The following is a 25022-nucleotide window of genomic DNA, read 5'->3' on the forward strand; positions in this document are numbered from 1 at the left end:
TCCTGCCCTTCGTCACTGACGAGAGCTTCGAGACTGCTTAACGCTGATAAACCTGATCCCTGTACTGATCTGTAGGAAATTCCATTGGTAACACTAGTTTCTCATGGTTCGCTGATGGCTTTTATTTAAAGGTGACAATGGCAAATATCGCGCTGGGAATACCTTTTGGTCTCCTTTTGATGGGGTTGAGGCAGCATCTTTACCTAAGGCTACTTTGGCATAACAGGCTGAATTATATGCTCTTACACAGGCTTGTTCTTAAGCCAAGGACAAAACTGCCATTATTTATACTGATAGTAGCTATGCTTTCAGAGTAGCTCATGATTTTAGAATGTCATGGGGGAAAATGTGGCTTCCTTACTTCTCCGGAAATAAAATTTTTAAATGGTTCCTATGTTTAGCAATTATTAAAAGAACTGCTTTAACATATTGCTTTAGCTATTATTAAGATCCCTGGGGCATTCTAAACTTGATTTTCTAAGAGAAATTCACCTTTCTGAGATTTCTTCAAGGAGTGCTGCCCTTAAAGGGACCCACAGGAGCCAAACCCCTGTCATGGTCCAAAGGGCTATTTCTCAAGTGATAATTTAGAAAAACTGGCTACAGAGGCCCCAAAACTGGCCTCAGAAAAAGAAAAAACAAGATTTTTCAGCAATTGTTGGTTTGGTAAAAAGAGAAACCTCTAGTTTGGACCAAATAACAGCCCAGTTCTACCGGTGACTGTAAACTTCCCACTTCTCACCACTGTGCGTGCATTAAACCGTTGGTATCCTGACAAAATAGCTTCATGAACCAATACTGGATTTCAGGCAGCTTGCTCCATCCAATGGATATAAGAATATTTCAGTCATAGTCTGCATGTTTTCACACCAAACTGAAGCCTTCCCTTGCAGACAGGCTACTGCCTCTTCTGTGGCTAAAGTCCTCCTGAAAAAGATGCTCCCTATCTGGGGAGCTCCTCTTAAACTTCAGAGTGATCAAGGAACACAGTTTACTTGCCAGGTGTTTTGATAAATATGTGCTGTTTGGTCACTTTTACACTTTCATTGTGCTCACCACCCTCAATCCTCTGGCTTGACAACATCATTAAGACTCACTTGGAAAAATCTGTAGAGGCCCTCCAACTACCCTGACCAAAAGCATTGCAATTGGTCCCTCTAGATCTCAGATCTACCCATTTTGGAACTCAAAATTTGCACCCTTTGAGATGGTCACAGGACACCCAATGCACTTGGTTCCTGCTTCTTTTGACTCACAGCTGATAAAGGAGAGATATTCCAATACTGCAAAGGGCTAATTGTTTCTATTAAAAATAACCATGTTTTGGTAAAGCAATCTTTTCACAGTGTGCCCTTAGGAAAAAAAGACCTTAAACATCATACCTTGCAACTGGAGATTTTGTCTGATTTGAAAAGACATCGCCAGAAGAACTCTCCTTCAACCTTATGGAAAGGCCTCTATCAGGTACTGCTAACCAGCTCTTGTGCCACCAAACTCCAAAGAAAAGACTCTTGGATTAACATGATACATCTAATGAAAGTGCCAGACTCTTATTGGACCTGCCCATCATCTGGTGACCTGAGAGAAAAGTTTCCCCAGAACTGAAGCCGATGACCAGGCCTGTTAGAAATTTGTTAACAGAATTTTGATGATATAATGCTTCAGATGATCTCCAATGTCTAGGATCTTGGTAAAATATTAACTTTAGATGAAAGGACCTGAGAGTTCCCTACCCTTTCATGTCATTTAAATGCAACCTAAACAGGTTTGTAATCTTTGTACTTTCCCTCCAATTTGAGACACTACACTCAGGAGAGGTCCTTCCTGACACTGAATGACAAAAAGCCATGGAAGTCAGAAAACCCGACTCTTGATCAATGGTGTTTTCAGAGAAAGATCTTGATCAAAAGGGGAGAAATGTAAAAAAATAATAAACCAGAAACCTCAATTAAATAGAGTTGGGAGCCAGGAGGAGGAGCTCTCACATGTGACAACAATACAGCCCAAGAGAAAGAAGAAAGACTTTCCTTTCCTGGCAAGGACTCAGCCAATGAAAAACCATGGAAAACTTTGTGTTTTTGTGGCCCTCCCAACTTCATTTTCCTCTCTATGAAGGCTTTCTCCTTCTCTTGCTGTTTGGGGACTTGGTGTGGCTCTCGACAGTTGCAGATCCCAAATCACAATTCTCTACTGTCCTGTGAATAAATCCATCTTTGCTGGAGAACTATCTTCAGTCTATTTGTTTTAGGCCAACGTCAGAATGATGAGGATATTCCTAAGGTCCTCCATCAGAGACACTTGGCTAAAAGTAAGAAGTCATTACAAACAGAGAAGCATCTATGCATGGCTTGAGGCCTTGCATGGTTTAGGAAGCGGGTAGCCCAGTGTGCAAAGTCAACAGTTGAGCTTTATTTCAATTTCTGGGCAACATGAGACCAAGAGAGGTCCAAAAAACTTACTTTATTAGCCTGTTTGAACTATTTCTCTGTCCCCTTTTCCCCACCACCTCATATCTCCTGCAGGACAGTACATCCCCAGGAATCCTCTATATGGTTCTCATGATGGAAGAATAAAAGGGTAGCCCTTCTGAGCTGGTCCTGGACACTCAGCAGAGCGCTGTTCTTTTGAGGGGAAGGGCAGGACAACCACCTTCTCCTCCATGGGCTCCTGGAAGAGGAAAGAGACATCCAGGGGTTCTCCTTGGGGATTGGTGGTTAGATCAAGCTGCACAGGGAAGGTCTCAACAGGGTCCTTTTCCTGGGAAACTTCACGCTTCTTATCCCAGTCAGGAAGGTACTGGACAGACCCTTTGGGCACAGCTTTGGCAGGTGAGTTGGTGGGAGCTGTGTTTTGCTGTTGGAGCTCTTCCGCCTTGGAGGGGTTTGCAGGTCTCTGGTTTGCAGTAGCGTTTTCACCTCTAGGTGTGGGAGCCTGAAAAGAGAATGCTTTCAAATAAGGGAAAGTCCTCCAAGAAAGTCCCTGATATGCTTGGTACTAGATTATTCTGGTTGGTACCTTTCTGATGGAATTCTCAAAAGAAGATTAGCTAAGTGGGCCTCTGATTAAAGGGAATTCCCTGACATCTAGTGGTTAAGACTCTGGGCTTTCACTTGCCATTGGTCAGGGTTCAACTTCTGATTGGGGAACTAAGATTCCACAAGCCATGTGGCCCAAAAAATCAGAACAGATAAGGGCTAGGGGAAACCAAAACCTTTGGAAACTGGACTGTAAGCTTCACAAATTTTGGAGCTGAACAATGACCCAGAGAGGTAAGATGGCTTGTTCAAAGTCCCTAATAAGCTGCCTCCCCACTCCCAATAGTGGTGGCAGAAGCCACCTTTACTGATTGCTTATTCTGTGCCAGGCCCAGAGCAGTCCCCTTCAGTCGGATCCTCTGACCTATGTCTCATGGAGATCTGAAGAAGATAGGTGTTGCAATCCCATTCTACAGGGGAGACATCCAGGACTCAGCGAGGTAGGAACTTGTCCATGTCCACACAGCTTGTAGGAGGCAGAACAGGATTGGAACCCAGGTGGCCTGTCTTAGCCACCTCTCATCTATACCAGGCTGCCTCATGGTAAGTGCTTAACAAATACTTGCAAAAAGGGATTCAGTGTCTCCCTGGAAACAAATTCTACCTATGGTTCAGGAGAAGACTCTTTGGGACACTGAATTTAATGTCACAGAGAGCTGAGCCATTCAAGCTAAATGGGTCTTACTTATCCTGTAGGGAACATGCTGTAACTAAAAGAAAGTGTAGCAGATCTTCAATCAGCTACCTTGTGGATGTGGCCTTAGGGCATCCTGAATAAAGTGGTGATCATGGATTTTAGGAAAATAAAAGGAGAATGTAGGGTAGAGGCAATTAAATATAGATCATCTGCTCTTTTATTCACAGAAAGACAAACAACTTGACTAAAAAATACCTGTGAATTAAAGAAGGAGCAAGTTACGGAGATAATCTTGCCCTGGTTTCCTTGTGGTTCACCCAGAGAACCATGGCAAATACCAACAGGCTAAAGAAAAAGAAAATACAGTGTTATATGTGCACATATGATCGTAAGTGGAATCAACTTCATTTTTGCTTAGACACACAGCCAATCAACACGCTTATGCTCCTACCATGTAATAGGAGATTGTGGTGGTGCTGGTGTAGTCCCTAAGTTATGTCTGACTCTTCTGACCCCATGGATTGTAGCCTGTCAGGCTTCTTGGTCCATGGGATTTTCCAAGCAAGAATACTGAAGTCGGTTGCCATTTCCTTCTCCACGGGATCTTCCCAGACCAGGGATTGAATCCCTGTCTCCTTCATTGCAGGCAGATTCTTTACAGACTGAGCCACAAGGCTCTGAGCCAATACTTTTGGAGGAAGAAATGGCAGCCCACTTTAATACTCTCGTTGGGATAATCTATGGACAGAGGAGCCTGGCAGGCTACAATCCATGGATCACAAAGAGTCAAACACAACTGAGGACTGAGCACAAGCCAATTCTTTAGATCATCCCTACCAATTAATCACCCAAACTAGGCTAAATTGCCTCCAATGAGAGAAACTCAGGATTTCTTGAGGAACAAACTCTATTAGAAAATTCTTTGTATTGAGCAGAAACCTATGTCTATAGGACACACACAGAAATCCGGATCTATCTCTTGGCCACACTTCTATCCTTGCATCAGCTAGAAAACTTGCTGTCATCTCTCATGCAGCAGCCCTTTATGTAGGTTTCCCCTGAGATTTTGCTTCTCAGACAAGACTACTCTCAGCTCCTTAAACTTTATTTAAAAATAAAATGTTTATTTTCTTATTATAAATGTAATAGTTATTTAGAATAAGATAAACAAGAAGAAAATGAAAAGACCTGTAATTACATGAAAGATACCTGTTTCCTACAGTGATTTGATTTCTTTTCTTCTGACATTTTTCCCAATGAATACACATTTTTTCTTCTATAAAAATAGAATTATACTGTACATAATATTTTACAACTCTCTTTTGTCATTTAACAATATATATAATGAAAATCCTTTTTATGACACTGCATAGTTTTCCACAATTTTCTTTATAATGGCTACCTAATATTCCTCTGTGTTATTTAACAAGTTCTCTTTTGTAAGACAGTGGATTAAATCTAAATTTTTATGTTTAAACATTTTCACATATCCTTATGGCAAATTCTTAGAAGATAAATTTTAGAGTCATAGAGCATGTACTTTTTCAAGTGTAAACAGAGGGCCATTGTAAAGCAAGAGAAAACTACAACTACAGGTCCAGTAATGTGAAAAGAGGAACCAGGGATCAAATTGCCAACATCCGCTGGATCATGGAAAAAGCAAGAGAGTTCCAGAAAAAACATCTATTTCTGCTTTATTGACTATGCCAAAGCCTTTGACTGTGCGGATCACAATAAACTGTGGAAAATTCTGAAAGAGATGGGAATACCAGACCACCTGACCTGCCTCTTGAGAAACCTGTATGCAGGTCAGGAAGCAACAGTTAGAACTGAACATGGAACAACAGACTGGTTCCAAATAGGAAAAGGAGTACATCGAGGCTGTATATTGTCACCCTGTTTATTTAACTTCTATGCAGAGTACATCATGAGAAACACTGGACTGGAGGAAGCACAAGCTGGAATCAAGATTGCCAGGAGGAATACCAATAACCTCAGATATGCAGATGACACCACCCTTATGGCAGAAAGTGAAGAAGAACTAAAGAGCCTCTTGATGAAGGTGAAAGAGGAGAGTGAAAAAGTTGGCTTAAAGCTCAACATTCAGAAAACTAAGATCAAGGCATCTGGTCCCATCACTTCATGGGAAATAGATGGGGAAACAGTGGAAACAGTGTCAGACTTTAATTTTGGGGGCTCCAAAATCACTGCAGATGGTGACTGCAGCCATGAAATCAAAAGACGCTTACTCCTTGGAAGGAAAGTTAGGACCAACCTAAACAGCATATTATAAAGCAGAGATATTACTTTGCCAACAAAGGTTCGTCTAGTCAAGGCTATGGTTTTTCCTGTGGTCATGTATGGATGTGAGAGTTGGACTGTGAAGAAGGCTGAGTGCCGAAGAATTGATGCTTTTGAACTGTGGTGTTGGAGAAGACTCTTGAGAGTCCCTTGGACTGCAAGGAGATCCAACCAGTCCATCCTAAAGGAGATCAGTCCTGGGTGTTCATTGGAAGGACTGATGCTGAGGCTGAAACTCCAATACTTTGGCCACCTGATGTGAAGAGCTGACTCGTTTGGAAATACCCTGATACTGGGAAAGATTGAGGGCAGGAGGAGAAGGGGAGGACAGAGGATGAGATGGTTGGATGGCACCACCGACTCGATGGACATGAGTTTGGGTGAACTCTGGGAGTTGGTAATGGACAGGGAGGCCTGGCACGCTGCAGTTCATGAGGTCACAAAGAGTCGGACATGACTGACCGACTGAACTAAACTGAACTGAATGTGAAAAGACTTTAGACTCTTTTCTCTAATCCTCTCTTAATTCTTCTTGAAACTCAGAAGAGCCACAGTTAAATAAAAGATTGCAGGAGGGGTAAAAAGAACAAAAGGACAGGCCTTGACTCCTTCTTCACAGCAGGTCCTAAGCTCTAGGTCAGGCCTGAGCCTCAGAGAGGAAAATGCTTTGAATTGGATATGAGATAGAAGTTTTGATTTAGAATTGACTAAAAGGAATTTTTTAATACCTGAAAGTGAATCTTAATAATCTAAATGAAATCATTCTTATTACTGAAACTAGTAATAAGAACTAGAAACTAGAAAACTATGTGATCTGCCCAAGATGGTATCGAAAAGTCAGACAGGGAGATTCCACAGAAGATGCTGAAGATGTTTTCCCAATTATTCCTTAATATTCAATTGACTGGTTATAAAAGTCTTAAAAAAAAAAAAAAGTTTATTTATTTGGCTTCATAGGGTCTTGGTTGCAGCATGTGAGATCTAGTTCCCTGACCAGGAGTCAAACCACAATCCTCTGCATCGAGAGCACAGAGTCTTAGCCACTGGACCACCAGCTACTGCTAAGTCACTTCAGCCGTGTCCGACTCTGTGCGACTCCATAGACGGCAGCCCACCTGGCTCCACAGTCCCTGGGACTCTCCAGGAAAGAACACTGGAGTGGGTTGCCATTTCCTTCTCCAATGCATGAAAGTGAAAAGTGAAAGTGAAGTCGCTCAGTCGTGTCCGACTCTTAGTGACCCCATGGACCGCAGCCCACCAGGCTCCTCTGTCCATGGGATTTTCCAGGCAAGAGTACTGGAGTGGGGTGCCATTGCCTTCTCCAGACCACCTCTCAAAAGCCTTTTATAGAGACCTCTCTGAGACATAGTTCAGATTCAAAGACACAAACAGGTTGAAAGTTAAAAGATGGACAAAGTTTTACAATGCAAGGAGTAATCGAAAAGAGTTGGGAATGACTGTACAAGTATCAGACAAAATTGACTTTAAGACAAAAATTGTTACTAGAGACAAGGAAAAACATTTTATAATGATAAAAGGCTCAATTTATTAGAAAGACACAACTATAAATATATGTGCCCTTCACAACAGATCCCCAAAGTACATAAGCAAAACCTGACAGAATTCAAGGAAGCCATAGGTAATCCAACAATAATAGTTGGAAACCTCACTTTTAATGAATAAAACAAGTATGCAGAAAATCAACAAAAAAAACAGAAGTCTTGAACAACACTATAAACAAACTAAAGCTAACAGACAACTACAGAAAGTTTTACCTAACAATAGCAGAATACATTCTTCTCAAGTGTACATGGAAATTTCTCTAGGATATACCTTAGGTTAAACGATAAAACAAGTTTCAGTAAATTTAAAAGAATTCAGATCACACAGAGTACATTCTCCAACCACAATAGGATGAAATTAGACATGAATAACAGAAGGAAATTGGAATTTTCACAAATATGAGGAAATTAAATAACTCTCCTAAGTAAGCATTTGGTTAAAGAAGAATCACAAGGAAAATTAGAAAATATTTTGAGATGGATGGGAACAAAAATAACGTGAATAACTTGTGAGAATCGATTCAATCATTGCTTCAAAGGAAATTTGTAGATGCAAATGCTTATGTTAAAAGAGAATAAAGATTGTAAATCCATAACCTAAGCTTCTACTTTAAAAAGCCAGAAAAAAGAAGAGTAAACTAAGCCCAAAGCAAACAAAAAGAAGGTTATAATAAAGATAGAGAGGAATATATATAAACTAGAATCTAAAAAAGTAAAAGAAAAAAATAAATGAGACTGAAAATTGATTTTTGGGGGGGGAAAAATTAATAAAATTAACAAAGATTTAGATAGACAAAAAAAAAAAAAGACTCAAACTACTGAAATTGAAATTAAATAGGGTACAAACCTCTAATATTTCAGAAATTAAAATGAAGTACTGTAAACAATTGTACACTGTCTAATTAGATAAGTTAAATGAAATGGATAAATTCCTAGGAAGATATGAACTACCAAAACTTGCTCAAGAAGAAATATAAAATCTGAATAGATTTATAGCAAGTAGAGAAATTGAATTATTAATCAAATAAACTTCCCACAAAGAAAAGCTCAGGCCCAGATGGCTTCACTGGTGAATTCTACCAAATATTTAAAGAAGAATAAACACCAATCTTTCACAAATTCTTCCAAAATAAAATAGAAGAGGGAAAATTTCCCAACTCATTTTATGAAGCCAATGTTACACTTACATGAAGATCAGGCAGAGACAACACGGAATAACTACAGGCCAATGTCTCTTATAAATATAGATTTAAAATCTTAAAAAACTGGCAAACTGAATTCATAAACATATAGAGGGATTAAACATCACGATCCTGCGAAGAGTTGACTCATTGGAAAAGACTCTGATGCTGGGAGGGATTGGGGGCAGGAGGAGAAGGGGACGACAGAGGATGAGATGGCTGGATGGCATCACTGACTCGATGGACGTGAGCCTGAGTGAACTCTGGGAGTTGGTGATGGACAGGGAGGCCTGGCGTGCTGCGATTCATGGGGTCGCAAAGAGTCGGACACGACTGAGCGACTGATCTGATCTGATCTGAAACATTACAATCAACTGTGACTTATTCCCAAAGCACAAGGTTGTTTTAACATAAAAAAATCATTGGTATATATAATACTAATAGATTAAAGGAGAAAAAAAAACAAACTTTTATCTCACTAACACAGAAAAAACATTTGGCAAACTCGAGCACTGTTTTTCACGGAGAAGGCAATGGCACCCCACTCCAGTCCTCTTGCCTGGAAAAATCCCATAGATGGAGGAGCCTGGTAGGCTGCAGTCCATGGGGTCACTAGGAGTCGGACATGACTGAGAGACTTCACTTTTCACTTTCATGCATTGGAGAAGGAAATGGCAACCCACTCCAGTGTTCTTGCCTGGAGAATCCCAGGGACGGGGGAGTCCGGTGGGCTGCTGTCTATGGGGTCACACAGATTCGGACACGACTGAAGCGATTTAGCAGCAGCAGCAGCACTGTTTTTCAATAAAAACATTCAACAAAACTAGGACTAGAAGGGAACTTTCTCAACTTGATAAAAAGCAGCTATAAAAAGCCTACAGTTACCATCATATTCAATAATGAAATGCTGGATGCTTTCCTCCTAAAATCAGGAATAAGATAAGGTTGTTTGCTCTTCCCACCTCTATTTAACATTGTACTGGAAGTTCTAGTCAGGAAAGTTAGGTAAGAATTAAAAGTCATTCAGATTGGAATGGAAGAAGTAAAACTGTATCTCTTTGTAGAAGACATGATCTTGTATACAGAAAATCCTAAAGACTCTACTAAAAAACTGTTAGAAATAATAAATGAGTTCAGCAAGGTTACAGGATACAAAGTGAAAATATAAAAACCAACTATATTTCTGTATATTTGCAATGAATAATCCAAAAATAAAATGGAAAATTCAAATACATTATATCATCATCAAAGAGAATAAAATACTTAGCTATACAAGAAAAGTGAAAGTTTTGTACACTGAAGACTACAAAATATTGTTTAAAGAAATTATATAAGTACTAAACAGATGGAAAGACTTCCTATATTCATGGACTGGAAAAATTAGTATTTTTAAGAGGATAGTACTTTCTACATTTGGTCTAGAGATTCAATGAAATCCCTATCAAATTTTCTGCTTTTTAAAGATAGAAACTGACAAGCTGATTCTGAAGTTGACATATTATGAAAATGCAAGGGATTCAGAATACTCAAAGCAATATTGCATAAGAAAACAAAATAGGAGGGCTTACACTTCCCAATTCAAAATTTACTACAAAACTACACTATTGGAGATAGTGTGGTACTGGTATAAGAATAGATGTGCAGATCAATGGAATAAAATAGAGGGTACAAAAATAAGCCCTTACATTAATAGTCAATAGGTCTTTAGAATGCATGTCAATACAATTAAATGGGGGAAACAATAGTAATAGTCTTTTCAACAAACAGTGCTGGGAAAACTGGATATTCACAAGCAGAAGAATGAAGTTGAACCTCCTAACTCATACCATATACAAAAATTAACTCAAAAATGGGTCAGAGACCTAAAGCTAAAACTATAAAACACTTAGAGGATTACATAGGAGTAAATCTTAGTGATCTTAGATTAGACAATGGAGTCTTAGATATGATACAGAAAGCACATTCAACAAAAGAAAAAAAACAGGATTTCATTAAAGTTAAAAACTTTTGTACTTCAAAGAACATCATCAAGAATAGAAATGAATAGAAAAATCAGATAATGGGAGAAAATATTTGAAAGTCATATATCTGATAAGGGAATCATATTCAGAATATGTAAAGAATTCTTACAATTCAACAATAAAAAGACAAATAATCCAATATTTAAATGACAGAGGATTTGAATAGATGTGTCTCCAAAGAATACATACAAATGGCCCAAAAGCATATTAAAAGATACTCAATATCATTAGCCATTAGGAAAATTCAAATATAACCAAAATGAGAGACTACTTATACTCAGTAAGATATCTATAATAAGAAAGATAATAGTAATGCATGCATGCATGCTAAGTCATTTTAGTCATGTCTGACTCTTTGCAACCCTATGGACTGTAGCCTGCCAGGCTCCTCTGTCCATGGGATTCTCCAGGCAAGAATACTGGAGTGGGTTGCCATGCCCTCCTCCAGGGGATCTTCCTGACCCAAGGATCAAACCCACTTCTCTTACATCTCCTGCATTGGCAGGTCGGTTCTTTACCACTAGCACCACCTGGGAAGCCCAGATAATAATAGGTATTAACAAAAACATGGAGAAATTGAAACCCTCACACATTGCTGATGAGATTGTTAAATTGGTGTAGTCACTTTGAAAAGTTTGCTGTTAGTCAAAAGGTTAAACATAGAATTCTCATGAGTGTGTGCTTAGTTGCTTAGTCACGTCTGACCCTTTGCAACCCTGTGGACTGTAGCCCACCAGGCTCCTCTGTCCAAGGAGTTCTCCAGGCAAGAATACTGGAGTGGGTAGCCATTCCCTTCTCCAGGGGATCTTCCAGACCCAGGGACCAAACAGGGGTCTCCTGATTTGCAGACAGATTCTTTACCATCTGAGCCACCAGGGAAGCCTAGAATTCTCATATGACCCAGCAATCCCACTCCAAGGTGTATACCCAAAAGAAATGAAAACATATGTATACATAATAACTTATACACAGGGAATTCCCTGGAAGTCCAGCAGTTAGGACTCAGTGCTTTCACTGACATGAGCCTGGGTCAACCCTTGGTTGGAGAACTGAGATCCTCTGAGTGATGTAAGGGGAATGACTGCTAATGGATGTGGAATTTCTTTGAAGGTTGATGAAAATATTCTAAAATTAGATAGTAGTGATGATGGTTCAACTCTTTGAATAGACTAAAAAGCCCTGAATTGTACACCTTAAAAGGGTGAATTTTATGGTATATGAATTATATCTTAATAAAACTTGTATTATAGCTAAGTGAATAATGGGGGAAAACAGCTTGCATTTTGCCTAATTGTGCTATAATCCACTGTGCCAATTGACATTCCAACCAGGTGTGCCTTAGATGGTTTCAAGGTGGCACATTTGCCATCTTGGCTGCTTTCTTTGAAATAAGTCCTGTTTGATTTCGTCTTTCTTAGTAAAGAGTGGTCCAAGGAATGGAACATCATGACGTATTCCAAATGTAACTGGTTTTGTTCAGATAAAAGCAGGGCCACTACCAACCACTGAGAGATTTGTCTATATTTTATAGCCTTCTGTGATCATTTTTTGCCAAGGCACCACATTGCTGATGAAAACTGCATTTATGATCAAATGTTATTGCATCTGGGCCATCTTTAACTAGTCAGTTGCTCCTTAAGGTGAATGAAAGTGTCTTGTGCATTACAACACTTCACATGTAATTTTACACATTATGAATACACATAGATGATCTGTGGGCACAAATCTTGAGTTATGAAAACATTCGGCAATACTCACCACAGAGTCAGGGGACTCCAGTCCACAGCTGCTACCCTCCGACTTGGTACATGGTGATTCTTTGATCAAATATTCCACAAAGTAGGCAGGGCCAAACACCCACTAGTATGAAACAAGAGGTGAGAAATAAACATCAAACCTTCCCAAGTGGTGCCATGACTCAGCTTTGACAACATTAGATTTACAGAAACCACACATCCCCAGAGTCACTGTCAACAAAGGCCGCTTTTTGTCCCTGTGATCCCCTCCATGACCAAACCTTGTATTATGATTTTGTTATTTAGAAAATGTAACTTTTTCCTTACCTTTCTTCCCTTCTTAAGGATTTAAATGGGCTCAAACACCTTCCCTTGGGTGAGCTTATTTTTCCCCATGTAAATTTGTTTTTAAATTAACTTTTCTCCATATGATAGATACCAACACAATCCATATACAAATGAGCATTTCCTCTAACCCATAAAACTCAACACGCACTCCTGTATTTAAAACACAGAATAGAAGTTGACTTGTTAAGTGGTCTGTGGTCAACCAGATGTGGGACTGTGGTAATAAACAGTGAAACTAAGTAGAATAACCCAAGGAGACCATGAGTCCATTTCCCTTCTTGCCTTCCGGGCAATGAAATGAAATCAAATCACACAATTCTAGTGGAAATCCCACAGACAAACTCAGAAACTAGCACAATTGAATGTGCATCAAGGTTACCAAGGTAGGAAATTAGGAAAAGGCTCTTAGGTTCTAATCGAAGGGAGTGCCTTGATACCATGGCAAGAATTATGAGACATGTTGTTGTAGCTGACATTTCAGACTCACCTGACTAGAAGTCTTGGTGATTTTGACGAGAGAATACTGCTTTGAGGGGCTCCCACTGTTGTATTTTGCAAGAGACTCAGTAGCAGTTTCCATGAACCTGGGGTTTGACAAATCATAAGGGCTGGTGCTGGGGCAGTCAGGGCACGTCATGATAATCGCACTTTGAGAAACTGTAAATGCCAAAGAGAGCAAGTTTAAAATTAAACTCCTTAATGATGCATAATTCTGTAAATCACATGATCATAACAGAAGTGGAGATCAAAAGGAGAGAAGATAACACCGCACACTGTCAAGGACGGAGTGGGAAAGCACTATTTAGAAATTTAGCTTTCTGCCGAGTGTTCTACAAGGAATGTCTATTACTTTCATGATTTAAAAAGAAACAAAGCAATATTTTTTTTTCACCTTACACAAATCTTTTTACCTTAGAAATTTGGTTTAAAAACACATATTACAGTACAGTTGACCCTTGAACAACATGAAGGTTGGGGTGCTGACCCTCCATATAGTCAAAAATCCCAGTTTAACTTTGTTTTGAGCCCTCTGTATCCATGGTTCTGTACCCACAGATTCAACCAACCAAGTATAGTGTAGCATTATAGCATGTATTTCATGAAAAAAAAAAAAATCCATGTATGAGTGGACCCTGATAGTTCAAACACATGTTGTTCAAGGGTCAGCTTATATTGGTATAAAAACCTTTTCCCAATTAGCTCACTATCTTCCAGCATCACTGCCTCTGTAAAGAGAATGAGTTGGGATTTCATTACTGTCATGTTCTATTTACCTTTTAGTCACCAGCACCTAAAATAATGTCTGACACATGGATGGTGCTTAGTAAGTGCCTGCTGGATGAATGAGTGAGTGAATGACATATGGAAGGCGGAAAAACACCCTCTTTGGTTAGACAATGAGCTGGAAAACAGAAATTGATCCAATCACTATATGACTGAAAAGGTTAATCACACTAATGATACAGCTAGAATGTCTGACTGGGAGGGGCTGGGGGTGGCATAACTAGTGTAAAAGTCACACTAGGAAGCTTGTCTAGCAGTTGTTCTAACAAAGCAAACACATTGCTTTGATCAACTGTGGTTTTATTTGGATGTATTTGGGCATATTGTGGGGGAGTGACATCCACAGCTTGTCACTCCCAGGCACGTGTCATTGCCTGACCTCCCATACCTCTGGTACCTAGGACTTCCATTTCAGACTTGATCTGTTTTATTAGTTGTTGTCCTCGAATTTATTTTAGGTGAGTCTCATCTTCACAACCAGGAAGGTTTAGCTCTGTTGCCTTGTCTTTCAAAGGAACCAATGGTATTGTTATCACCTAGACCTTGTTAGAAATGCAAAATCTCAGGCTCTACCCCAGATCTACAGGAATCAGAATCTGCACTTGAATGAGCTCCCTCAAGGGAGTCACATGCACTTAATAGTTCGATGAGTAGCCATCCTATTTTCCCGTGCTTGGATGCTTACTTTTCAGGACCCAGAATGAATGTATGTATTTGTTCATTTCTTCAATGATATTATAGACTCCTTACCCTTGATAGGTGGAGGAGGAAATGGTAACCCACTCCAGTATTCTTGCCTGGGAAATTCCATGGACAGAGGATCCTGGCAAGTTATAGTACATGGGGTCGCTGAGTCTGACATGACTGAACCTGCACACACATACACACACCCACTTGATAGGAACTGGGGGAGAGTTGTAGCAGAGAGGAAGAAGGGATAAAATGTTCTACAAGATGTAAGACAGAGGACCCCAAATCCAGGCAGTGCATGGTCTGTGCTCCATGAGTGGTTAGGGTAAAGTTGTATAGGGATGTAGAACAGGAAAGCACTATTTCTTGTTTGTTTCTGTTCTGTTTTGTTTTCTTGAATAGAAAACACGGTGGAAGAAGCAGCCTTGCCAATGATCTTTAAAGAATGCTTAGGAGTTCCAAGGGCAGAGGTTATCCGTGGAGGGTATCCTCAGCAGAGGGAGAAGCACAAACCAGATGCAGAGATTGGAGAATGTGATGTGTGTTCAGAAGACAGTAAGTCATCTGGTTGAATGGAGTGCAGAATCGGTACAGTCAGTGAAATAAGGCACAGGTAGCTAGAAAGGAAGCCTGGGGACCAGTCATGGAGATTGTGCCATTTACATCAGACTGAAAATTTAGGATTTGATGTAAGACACAATGTAGAGCTTTTGCAGGTTATTTAGAAAGATTAATTGTGGGAAGAGGAGCAGTGCAAGTGCTGGGTATACAAAGAACCTGGCTTTGGGATGAATGAGAAGTGAGGATGGAAGAAACCCTATACAGTACAGCATAGTAGAGTTAAATGCTCTTTTTTCATCTGTTATTAAAATGAAAAAAATGAAAGTGATCTCTTACCTGGGCGAAGAGTACAATTATAAGCAGGTAAGTAGAAAATTCTTTTTTCCTTGTTAATGTAAAATATTGCTTTGCATTGGCCATAAACCTAGAACCAACAAATGCACTTCATGACACAGTGGAATGAACTAAGACTTTAAAAAATACCCCTGAAATGAAACTGGACGTTTCATTTTTAAGGAACAAGAAACTCAAGGTCAATTTTCATAGTTTTTGGGTGGAGTAAACTGCCAGCTGATCATTAAACAATTTAACCTTCACCTGAGACACAGCTTGACTTCTTCCCAGCCTCCTTCCTGCTTAGATGTGACTGGGTGTAAATGAGCTCTAACCACAGCCAAGTGAGCAGAAGGGATGTACAACCACTTTTAGGTCTAGCCTGTAAAGCGCCCCCCCACGCTATCTGCCCCCTATGCTCTTTCTCTTTCCACTGCTTGATGCAGATGAGCATGGTGACCACTGAAGCCACGAGGTGAAGGCTACAGAGTCTATGGGGCCACAACATGGAAGTATCCAGTCTCCAAATCACTCCTGGAGGAAAGCCCCTTCCTCATCAAGGATTTCTATTTTAAACTTTACATGAATGGGAAACCAAGTTCTATCATTTTGCAATTGGTATATCCTTTTTGGTGTATGTGTTATAGCAGCTAGTGATACACAAATATATTTTGTCTATTAAGCTAGTGCCTAACAAACATAATTCACAACAGGGTATATAGACTGTTTTGCTTTCCCAAACCAGGTAGGTGCAGTTTGACAAGTTTGGTTAAATGACTAGAAAAAGACATCTTTGTCAAACTCTTCACTTCTAGATACTTATATCACACTTCTAGATACTTATATAACACTTATATCACTTATAAAGTTTCATATAAATTAATGAAAATAATCTCAGGATAGTTGAAAACCAAGTGAAAACTGATGATGCTCTTTTCGAGCCTCTTCAATGGTCCTCTTTAAAAGGATCAATTCTGACTCCCTTTAGGTTCTGTGATACTACGAAATCCTTCCAAAGCACCTCTGAGAGCACTCATACCACAGCCCTCCCTCTCCCCAGCCTCAAATCTCATATAAGTGTTCTTGAAAACAAAATAAAGAAAATGAAAACTGAATTCCAAAGCTCCCCTGCCATTGCTTCTACAGTTTTCCTTAAACATACATCCAGAGCACTAAACCTCAGATCTTTGTCCCTCAATTTAAGCCTAGCTCAGAGCCTACAGGAAGGTTTTGGAGGCAGAAAACAGTTTGGGGGCAACATTTCAACTCTGGGATCATGACCGCAGTGGGAATGTCAGAAACCCCCTCTGATTAAATTATTTTTTCTATCAAATTGAAATAACCACATAGGCACCCTGCCCCAGAGATTATAAAGAGGGACATTTAAAGATGGCAGATGTTGAATAATCTTCATCCTGTAGACAGAGGACACCTAGTTTCCCCCCTCAAGCTCCTGGGGAAAGTACTCACCGATTCATGAAAGATCCTCACTTCACAGTTCTTCCATGATGTCCTGCTGAGCACATGGCAGCCAGTCTCTAACACGTCCAGTGTGAAATAGAACAGAGATCCCAGACCAGCCTGTGCAAGGGGGAAGAGAAATGCACAGCTCACATGAAGCAGAAACCAGCCAAGAAACTTTCTGTTTTATGGCAAAGCCAAAGGCTCTAATGTTTGTGAAGTGTTCCTATAAATGATGGGACACAAGTTTCAGAGTGGATACCATTAGCACTTGTTTCTAATACTACTAAGAGGCAGTAGCACCCTAGCAGAGGAGAGCAGCGTGTACTCAGCAGGGTTTCTGACTCAGAAAGCACCAGCCAACAGGTGCCTCTGGGTTCCCTTGCCCTGGCCAGCCTCCCCGGCTAGTGCAAACACCTGCACTAAACCACCACTTACCTCCTGTTTGTGTTCACGGGCATCGCTCACTCGGTTGAGGCTCAGCACATAACCGTCCTTTCGGTCCCTGTTGATGTCCTGCAGGATGTCATTTGCGATATCCAGCACATAGGAGCTGTTGCAGTCAAGGGAGAGGAGAGACGAGGGCCTGGCGGCTGGCTGGGGTGGAGATGTAGCCCCACAGCCCACGGCCAGGGTGCAGAGCGCCAGGAGTAGGAGCACATTCATCCTATAGTGAGAAGGGGTGAGTGTGCGGAGCTGCAGGAATGAGGCTGTTTATAGGATCTTGAGGCCAACTTGTGCAGCTTTGTAATCACAATCTAAACCAGTGATCCGGATATGAAGCACAATGTTCTATTTTATCTCTGAAATTCCAAATGTAGATTTTGCTGAGTCAGTACTTTGGATGGGATTTGCCACTATCTATAACCTTAGACCCCAGAGTAATCTCACATTCATGTGTACATGTAAACAGATTGAAGTTTCCTGTTACCCAAGAAATCAATACAAACACTTGGGTCAAGGCTCCTGGGAGATCATTATTGAATTCTGATTTGTGTTCAGGGCTCTAGCTGAGTCAGAATAGGAAGACTATCACCTCCTCTCTCATTATCCCTAACACCTTGTCTCCAGTCAATGTCCTGGCCACACTCACCTTTATTTCAGGCTTGGAGCCCGGAATCAGTGGTAATGGTGCTCAGTGACTTCATACTCCACAACCCGGGTTCACCATTCTTGTTATATCAGAAAAAGGGCTTTAAGCCCATATCATATACATGAAGCTCTGGTGAGATCCCTAAAGCATTTTGGAATCTGGCTAGAAAGGGTTCTGTTTCATGGCCAACAGGCACATGAAAAGATACTCAACATTGCTAATTGTTAGAGAAATACAAATTAAAATCATAGTGAGATACCACCTCACACTGGTCAGAGTGGCCATCATTAAAAAGTTTATAAATAATAAATGCTGATAGGATGTGGAAAAAAGGGAACCCTCCTCCACTGTTGGTGGGAATGTAAATTGGTGCAGCCACTATGGAGAACAGTATTGAGGTTCCTTAAAATATTAAAAATAGAATTGTCATATGCCCCAGTAATCCCTCTCCTAGGCATATATCCAGAGAAAACTCTTAATTCAAAAAAATACATGCACCCAAATGTTCATAGTAGTACTATTTACTAAGACATGAAAACAATCTAAGTATCTACTGACAGATGAATGGATAAAGAAGATCACATATCTATGATATATATGATATATATATATATATATATATATATATATATATAAGCTTCCCTAGTGATTCAGATAGTAAAGAATCTGCCTGCAATGCAGGAGACCCAGGTTTCATACCTGGTTCAGGAAGATCCCCTGAAGGAGGAAATGACACCCACTCCAGTATTCTTGCCTGGAGAATCCCATGGATAGAGGAGCCTGGCAGTCTACAGTCCATGTGGTTTCAAAGAGTCAGACACAACTGAGCAACTAACACTTTTGCAAATATGTATATATGTGTTTATAATGGAATGTTGTGCTCAGACGCTCAGTTGTGTCTGACTCTTTGAGACCCCATTGACTGTAGGGGTCCCCTGTCCATGGGATTCTCCAGGCAAGAACACTAGAATGGGGTGTCATTTCCTCCTCCAGGGGATCTTCCCAACCCAGGGATGGAACCTGCTTGTCTTAAATCTCTTGCATTGGCAGGTGAATTCTTTACCACTGGCATCACCTGAGAAGTCCATAAAGGAATATTACTCAGCCAAGAAAAAGAATGAAATAATCCCATTTGAAGCAACATGCATGGATTTAGAGATTAGCTACTAGGTAAAGTAGGCCAGACAAATATCATATGACATTGCTTATATGTGGAATTTAAAATATGACACAAATGAACATTTTTACACAATAGAAACATACCACAGATGCAGAAAACAAACTTATGGTTACCAAAAGGGAAAAGGGGAGGGAAGGATAAATTAGGAGTTTCCGATTAGCAGATACAGATACTATATATAAAAGAGATAAACAAGGTCCTACTATATAGCACAGGGAACTATATTCAATATCTTATAATAAACCATAATGGAAAAGGATATGAAAAAGAATGTATACATATGTTTAACTCAATCACTTAGCTGTATATTGGAAACTAATAAAACACTGTAAATCAACTGTATTTCAATTAAAACTAAATACTTTTTAAAAAGTGTTCTATTTAGCCTCATTTAGGTTTTTTAAAATGAAGACTTCATTTACATCAAAAAAGTGAATGGCAGGTCAATAATTCTCAAATGATACTCCAATTCCACATGTTTTTTCTTTGGAGCTGTGTGCAAGCAAACTTGTTCAGAGATTAAAATCTAATATTATTGTTAAGAGATAGATACTTTGGCCATTTGATGCAAAGAGCTGACTCATTGGAATAGACCCTGATGTTGAGAAAGCTTGAGGGCAAGGGGAGAAGGGGGTGACAGAGGATGAGATAGTTAAACGGCATCACCCACTCAATGGACTCAATGGACATGAGTCTGGACAAACTCCAGGAGATAGTGAAGAACAGGGAAGCCTAGTGTGCTGTAGTCCATGGGGTCACAAGGAATCGGACACGACTGAGCAATTGAACAACAAAATCAATGATGCACGGGTGATCTGGAATACAGGAATACACTGGTTTGGACACTCACTTTTCTCTTTTAACTTCTTTTTAGGGTTCTACTTAGAAGTTACTACCGATTGGAACTTTCTCTTTGAAAAGCACATACACGCATTACAGACAGTTGGTCACGAGAGAGGAGAAGCTTCTAGACTATGCTATCACAGAAGGTATTCCATAGAAACCTAGTCCATGAGAGGCATTCCTCACCCCTCTCTCTGCCTAGCTCCCTTCCACATTTACCCACCCTCTCCCACCCCTCCTTGTCCTCAGTGTTCTGTGCTCAAATAAGTTTAGAAATTGCTGCCTCCGTAACTGCACAGTTTACAGAGTCTCAATACACATGAGCACATTAAAGGCTCTCTGAAGCTTTGAGGTGAGGAAACCTATTTATATTGCAATTTCCTACACTAACTTAACTATAGGAGAGATTTTTGTGATACTTATTATTAATAATAAGCTTTGGAATTGCTGTACTGGTAAATATGAATAGCTAGCTATCTGTGAGGTTTTTTGATAAGAAACTGGTCAGAGGAATGAAGACTTTTTTACTGAAAGTATTCCAGCTGGATTGAAAGAATGTCCCTCCATGAAACATTTACTATTACCTCTGTTTACTTGAAACTTCAATTTCACACTAAAATATAATGATTTGCATTACTAGTAAGGACTACTGTAATTAGTTACTGTGATAAAATTTAGATTTTTATTTAAAAGTTGAATGAAGGGACTTCCCTCATGGTCCAGTGGTTAGGAATTCGCCTTGCAGTGCAGGGGACCCAGGTTCCGTCCCTGGTCTGGGAGCTAAGGTTCCACATGCTGTGGAACAACTAAGATGCAACAACTGAGCCTGAGAGTTACTGGAGAGTCTGAGTGCCTCATCCAAAGATCCCACATGACACAACTGGGACCTGAGGCAGCCAAATAAAATAGACAATGTTTTTTTTTAATTAAAAAAGAAAAAAACATTGAGTGGAAAATAGTTTTTCTTCATTGACTGCCATGCACTTGGGGGACACTGTAGATCACCTGGTGGTAGCATACAGACTCTCAGAAAGGTACCCTTAATGGTAATTCAGTGATTCCAACCATCAAATTTCTGAGATGAGAAAACTGAGGTTTAGGAGGAGAAGCCTGGGTGCTACAGTCCATGAAGCTGCAAAGAGTCGGACACAGCTTAGTGGCTGAACAACAACCTAAACAAAACTCATAAATGGATTAGTGGCAAAACCAGTTACAGAACCCTTCTAGTTTAGAATCCTTTTCATCAGAGCAAACACTACAGTAATAGCCTAATTGTAAGTCTCTTAATTACCAACTAAATGAACCTGGAAAGTCAGTTAATCTCCATAAACCTCAGTTGTCAGATCTGTAAAATGGGCTATCTACAGCACCTGCCTCACAGGAGATTCTATACATGGGGGGCTAGGCTCACGCTTGGCACCCAGGGCAGCTAGTGTTACAGGTAGAATTATGGCAGTTACTTGAAACCCCGTAGCACTGAGCAAGGTCAGGGTTATGCCAAAAAGCATGTTAGCATCTCTGGAATCAAGGGTTAATAAAACTAATTAGCTTAATAAAACATAGCCCCTAATTTCTGCAAGCAAATAATCAGTTTTCAAAGCTTAATTTATAAGTTCAAATCTAATGATCCCAACTCCTTAGAGATGGGCTTCTCAACTAAGAGCAACACTAGGAAAATGAGTATGAAAATCAGAAGTGGGTATGGACACCAGACATTCAATTATTGGGATACAACAAAGATTTACAGCCAGCAAGTGAACAAACATTCACAGAGCTCAGATGATGTGGAGAAAGACGGTGAGAAGCAAGGAGGAGACAGGACTGGAGAGGGGCCAAAAGAGGAGGAGATAGTTTGAAACCCGAGGAAATGCAGTGGATGTGAAGGGATAAAGGCCTTCACTGCAGCTAAGAAGAAAGCAAACAGATTCAAAGGGGATTAAACTCTGACTGATGGGAGAAGAAACTGACTTTGACTCAAATGTCCGGGCTCGGCCCTTCCTTAGCTGTGTGACCACAGGTGAGAGATTCCTTAACGGTGAAGACACTGTGGGTATCGTAACGGTTAGTTTCCTTGCCCTCAAAACAGCAGCACACACCTGCACATATAGACACGCCTACACATTCACACACACATACACACTTGCATCTGCTTGTAGAGAGGGAAACACATTTGGTCTTTTCCCAGGAGCCCCACCCCAGCTTCACTTCTGTTTGGTCCCCCATGTGTGTGAATGATTTTAGTATCAGCAGAGAAGTTAATTCAGCATAGGAGTGTGAAAGAAAGGTTGTGGAACCACGAACCCGGTTTAAATCTTGGTGTTGGTTTAGGGTAGTCACCTAATCCATTGCTTTCCATAAAAACACACTGCGAGTCATGTTTAATTTTAAATTTCCTAGTAGGCACATTTAAAAAGTAAAAAAAGCAGGTGAAATTAATTTTAATATTTGACTTAATCCAATAGATTCAAAATTTCATCGTTTTGATTTTCGATGTGAGCAGCAGTAAGTGGCAGCTTGCAGAAAGCAGCAGCGAGCAGTAGCTGGAAGCAGGGTCTTCATTTCCCAGACCAGGAGTCCTAACCACTGGACCATAGGAGTCATATGCTGGGAAAGACTGAAGCCCTAACTTCAATCTAGGGCTAAGATCCCTAGTCTTGCAAGAACAAATTCAGGCAAGGAGGCAGAAGGTAAAGAGAAAAGTAAAGTTTACTAAAAAGAGAAGTACCTGCTGAAAGGCACCTAGGCAAGCTCAGAGAGACAGCCGCACCTTTGGGAAGTTTAAATCCTTAATGCAGGGGAAGTTTTCTGGGTCTTCACTTCCCTCAGGCCAATCACCTTGCTTTGTCCCCTCCTTGGGTAATTTGCCTCAGGACCCTCCCCTGGGGTCCACATGCACACCCTAGCCAAAGTTGGATCTTGAAGTGAAGGCTTCTGGGAGGAGTATGACTCATTATGGCCTGGAATTATCCTCTGACTTTTGACTCCAAGGAGCCTTTCTCCCTTATCAGACAGTGTTTTTTCCTTTCTTTGTCCTTGCCATGATTATTCCCTTGAGGTAAGAGACAAAGACTGGCTATTTACCCTGTTTTTGTTGACTGTAAATTCCTCAACTGAAGCCCACCTATCTCTTATCTCAAGAAATGAAGAGAGGAGGCTCAGTTGAGTTCAGTTCAGTCACTCAGTCATGTCCGACTCTGCGGCCCCACAAACTGCAGCACACCAGGCCTCCCTGTCCATCACCAACTCCTGGAGTCCACCCAAACCCATGTCCATTGAGTCGGTAATGCCATCCAACCATCTCATCCTCTGTCGTTCCCTTCTCCTCCTGCCTTCAATCTTTCCCAGCATCAGGGTCTTTTCAAATGAGTCAGCTCTTCACATCAGGTGGCCAAAGTATTGGAGCTTCAGCTTCAACATCAGTCCTTCCAATGAACACCCAGGACTGATCTCCTTTAGGATGGACTGGTTGGGTCTCCTTGCAGTCCAAGGGACTCTCTAGAGTCTTCTCCAACACCACAGTTCAAAAGCATCAATTCTTTGGCACTCAGCTTTCTTTATAGTCCAACTTTACATCCATACATGACCACTGGAAAAACCATAACCTTGACTAGACAGACCTTTGTTGGCAAAGTAATATCTCTGCTTTTTAATATGCTGTCTAGGTTGGTCCTAACTTTCCTTCCAAGGAGTAAGCGTCTTTTAATTTCATGGCTGCAATCACCATCTGCAGTGATTTTGGGGCCCCCAAAAATAGTCAGCCACTGTTTCCCCATCTATTTCCCATGAAGTGATGGGACTGGATGCCATGATCTTAGTTTTCTGAATGTTGAGCTTTAAACCAACTTTTTCACTCTTCTTTTTCACTTTCATCAAGCAGCTCTTTAGTTCTTCACTTTCTGCCATAAGGGTGGTGTCATCTGCGTATCTGAGGTTATTGATATTCCTCCTGGCAATCTTGATTCCAGCTTGTGCTTCTTCCAGCCCAGGGTTTCTCATGATGTACTCTGCATATAAGTTAAATAAGCAGGGTGACAATATACAGCCTTGATGTACTCCTTTCCCTATTTGGAACCAGTCTGTTGTTCCATGTTCAGTTCTAACTGTTGCTTCCTGACCTGCATACAAATTTCTCAAGAGACAGGTCAGGTGGTCTGGTATTCCCATCTCTTTCAGAATTTTCCACAGTTTATTGTGATCCACAGAGTTAAAGGCTTTGTCATAGTCAATAAAGCAGAAATAGATGTTTTTCTGGAACTGTCTTGCTTTTTTGATGATCCATCGGATGTTGGTAATTTGATCTCTGGTTCCTCTGCCTTTTCTAAAACCAGCTTGAACATCTGGAAGTTCACGGTTCACGTATTGCTGAAGCCTGGGCTTGGAGAATTTTGAGCATCACTTTACTAGCGTGTGAGATGAGTGCAGTTGTGCAGTAGGTTAGCCGATTGCAAATTTCCAACCTGGAGCCCATCCTACCTCAATTTCAATCTGTAATTAATAGGAAAACTTATGAATGACATTTTTCTATTCATTTTACACTGTGGCACACCTTATTTAAGCTGCTAACAGTCAGATGTGGCCGCTGACTAGACGTCAGAGGCTCCCTGCTTCTAAGGAATATAGCAGAAACTGCCAGATCCTGAGGCCTCCATGAACACAGGTCACAGGAAAAGTAAATGCAAGATGCTTGGCACAACCCTGGTGCATAGAACGTGCGGGATAATGTCTACTGTCACAGCCGTAACTGTCCTTGTGGTCC

General features: G+C 40.6%; 1 protein-coding gene across 3 annotated transcripts; it reads right to left on the minus strand.

The window, feature by feature from the left end:
- Nucleotides 1-2398: 2398 nt before the first annotated feature.
- FETUB (fetuin B) lies at nt 2399-23128 on the minus strand. 3 transcript variants are annotated; one of them, XM_055568801.1, is made up of 8 exons: nt 22992-23128; nt 17589-17817; nt 17160-17270; nt 15693-15780; nt 13309-13478; nt 12496-12597; nt 3928-4017; nt 2399-2931 (listed from the first exon to the last, which is right to left on the minus strand). In XM_055568801.1, exons 2-8 carry the CDS (start codon nt 17814-17816, stop codon nt 2557-2559), a joined length of 1164 nt encoding a protein of 387 aa, XP_055424776.1. In that variant the 5' UTR covers nt 17817; nt 22992-23128; the 3' UTR covers nt 2399-2556. The 3 variants fall into 3 exon arrangements, with proteins under 3 accessions (XP_055424776.1, XP_055424777.1, XP_055424778.1); XM_055568802.1 differs by lacking the exons at nt 3928-4017; nt 22992-23128 and having other exon boundaries at nt 17589-17936; XM_055568803.1 differs by lacking the exons at nt 15693-15780; nt 17160-17270; nt 17589-17817; nt 22992-23128 and adding an exon at nt 15954-16062.
- Nucleotides 23129-25022: the final 1894 nt, after the last annotated feature.

Source organism: Bubalus kerabau, chromosome 2, assembly GCF_029407905.1.
Source record: "Bubalus kerabau isolate K-KA32 ecotype Philippines breed swamp buffalo chromosome 2, PCC_UOA_SB_1v2, whole genome shotgun sequence".
Lineage (NCBI taxonomy): Eukaryota > Metazoa > Chordata > Mammalia > Artiodactyla > Bovidae > Bubalus > Bubalus kerabau.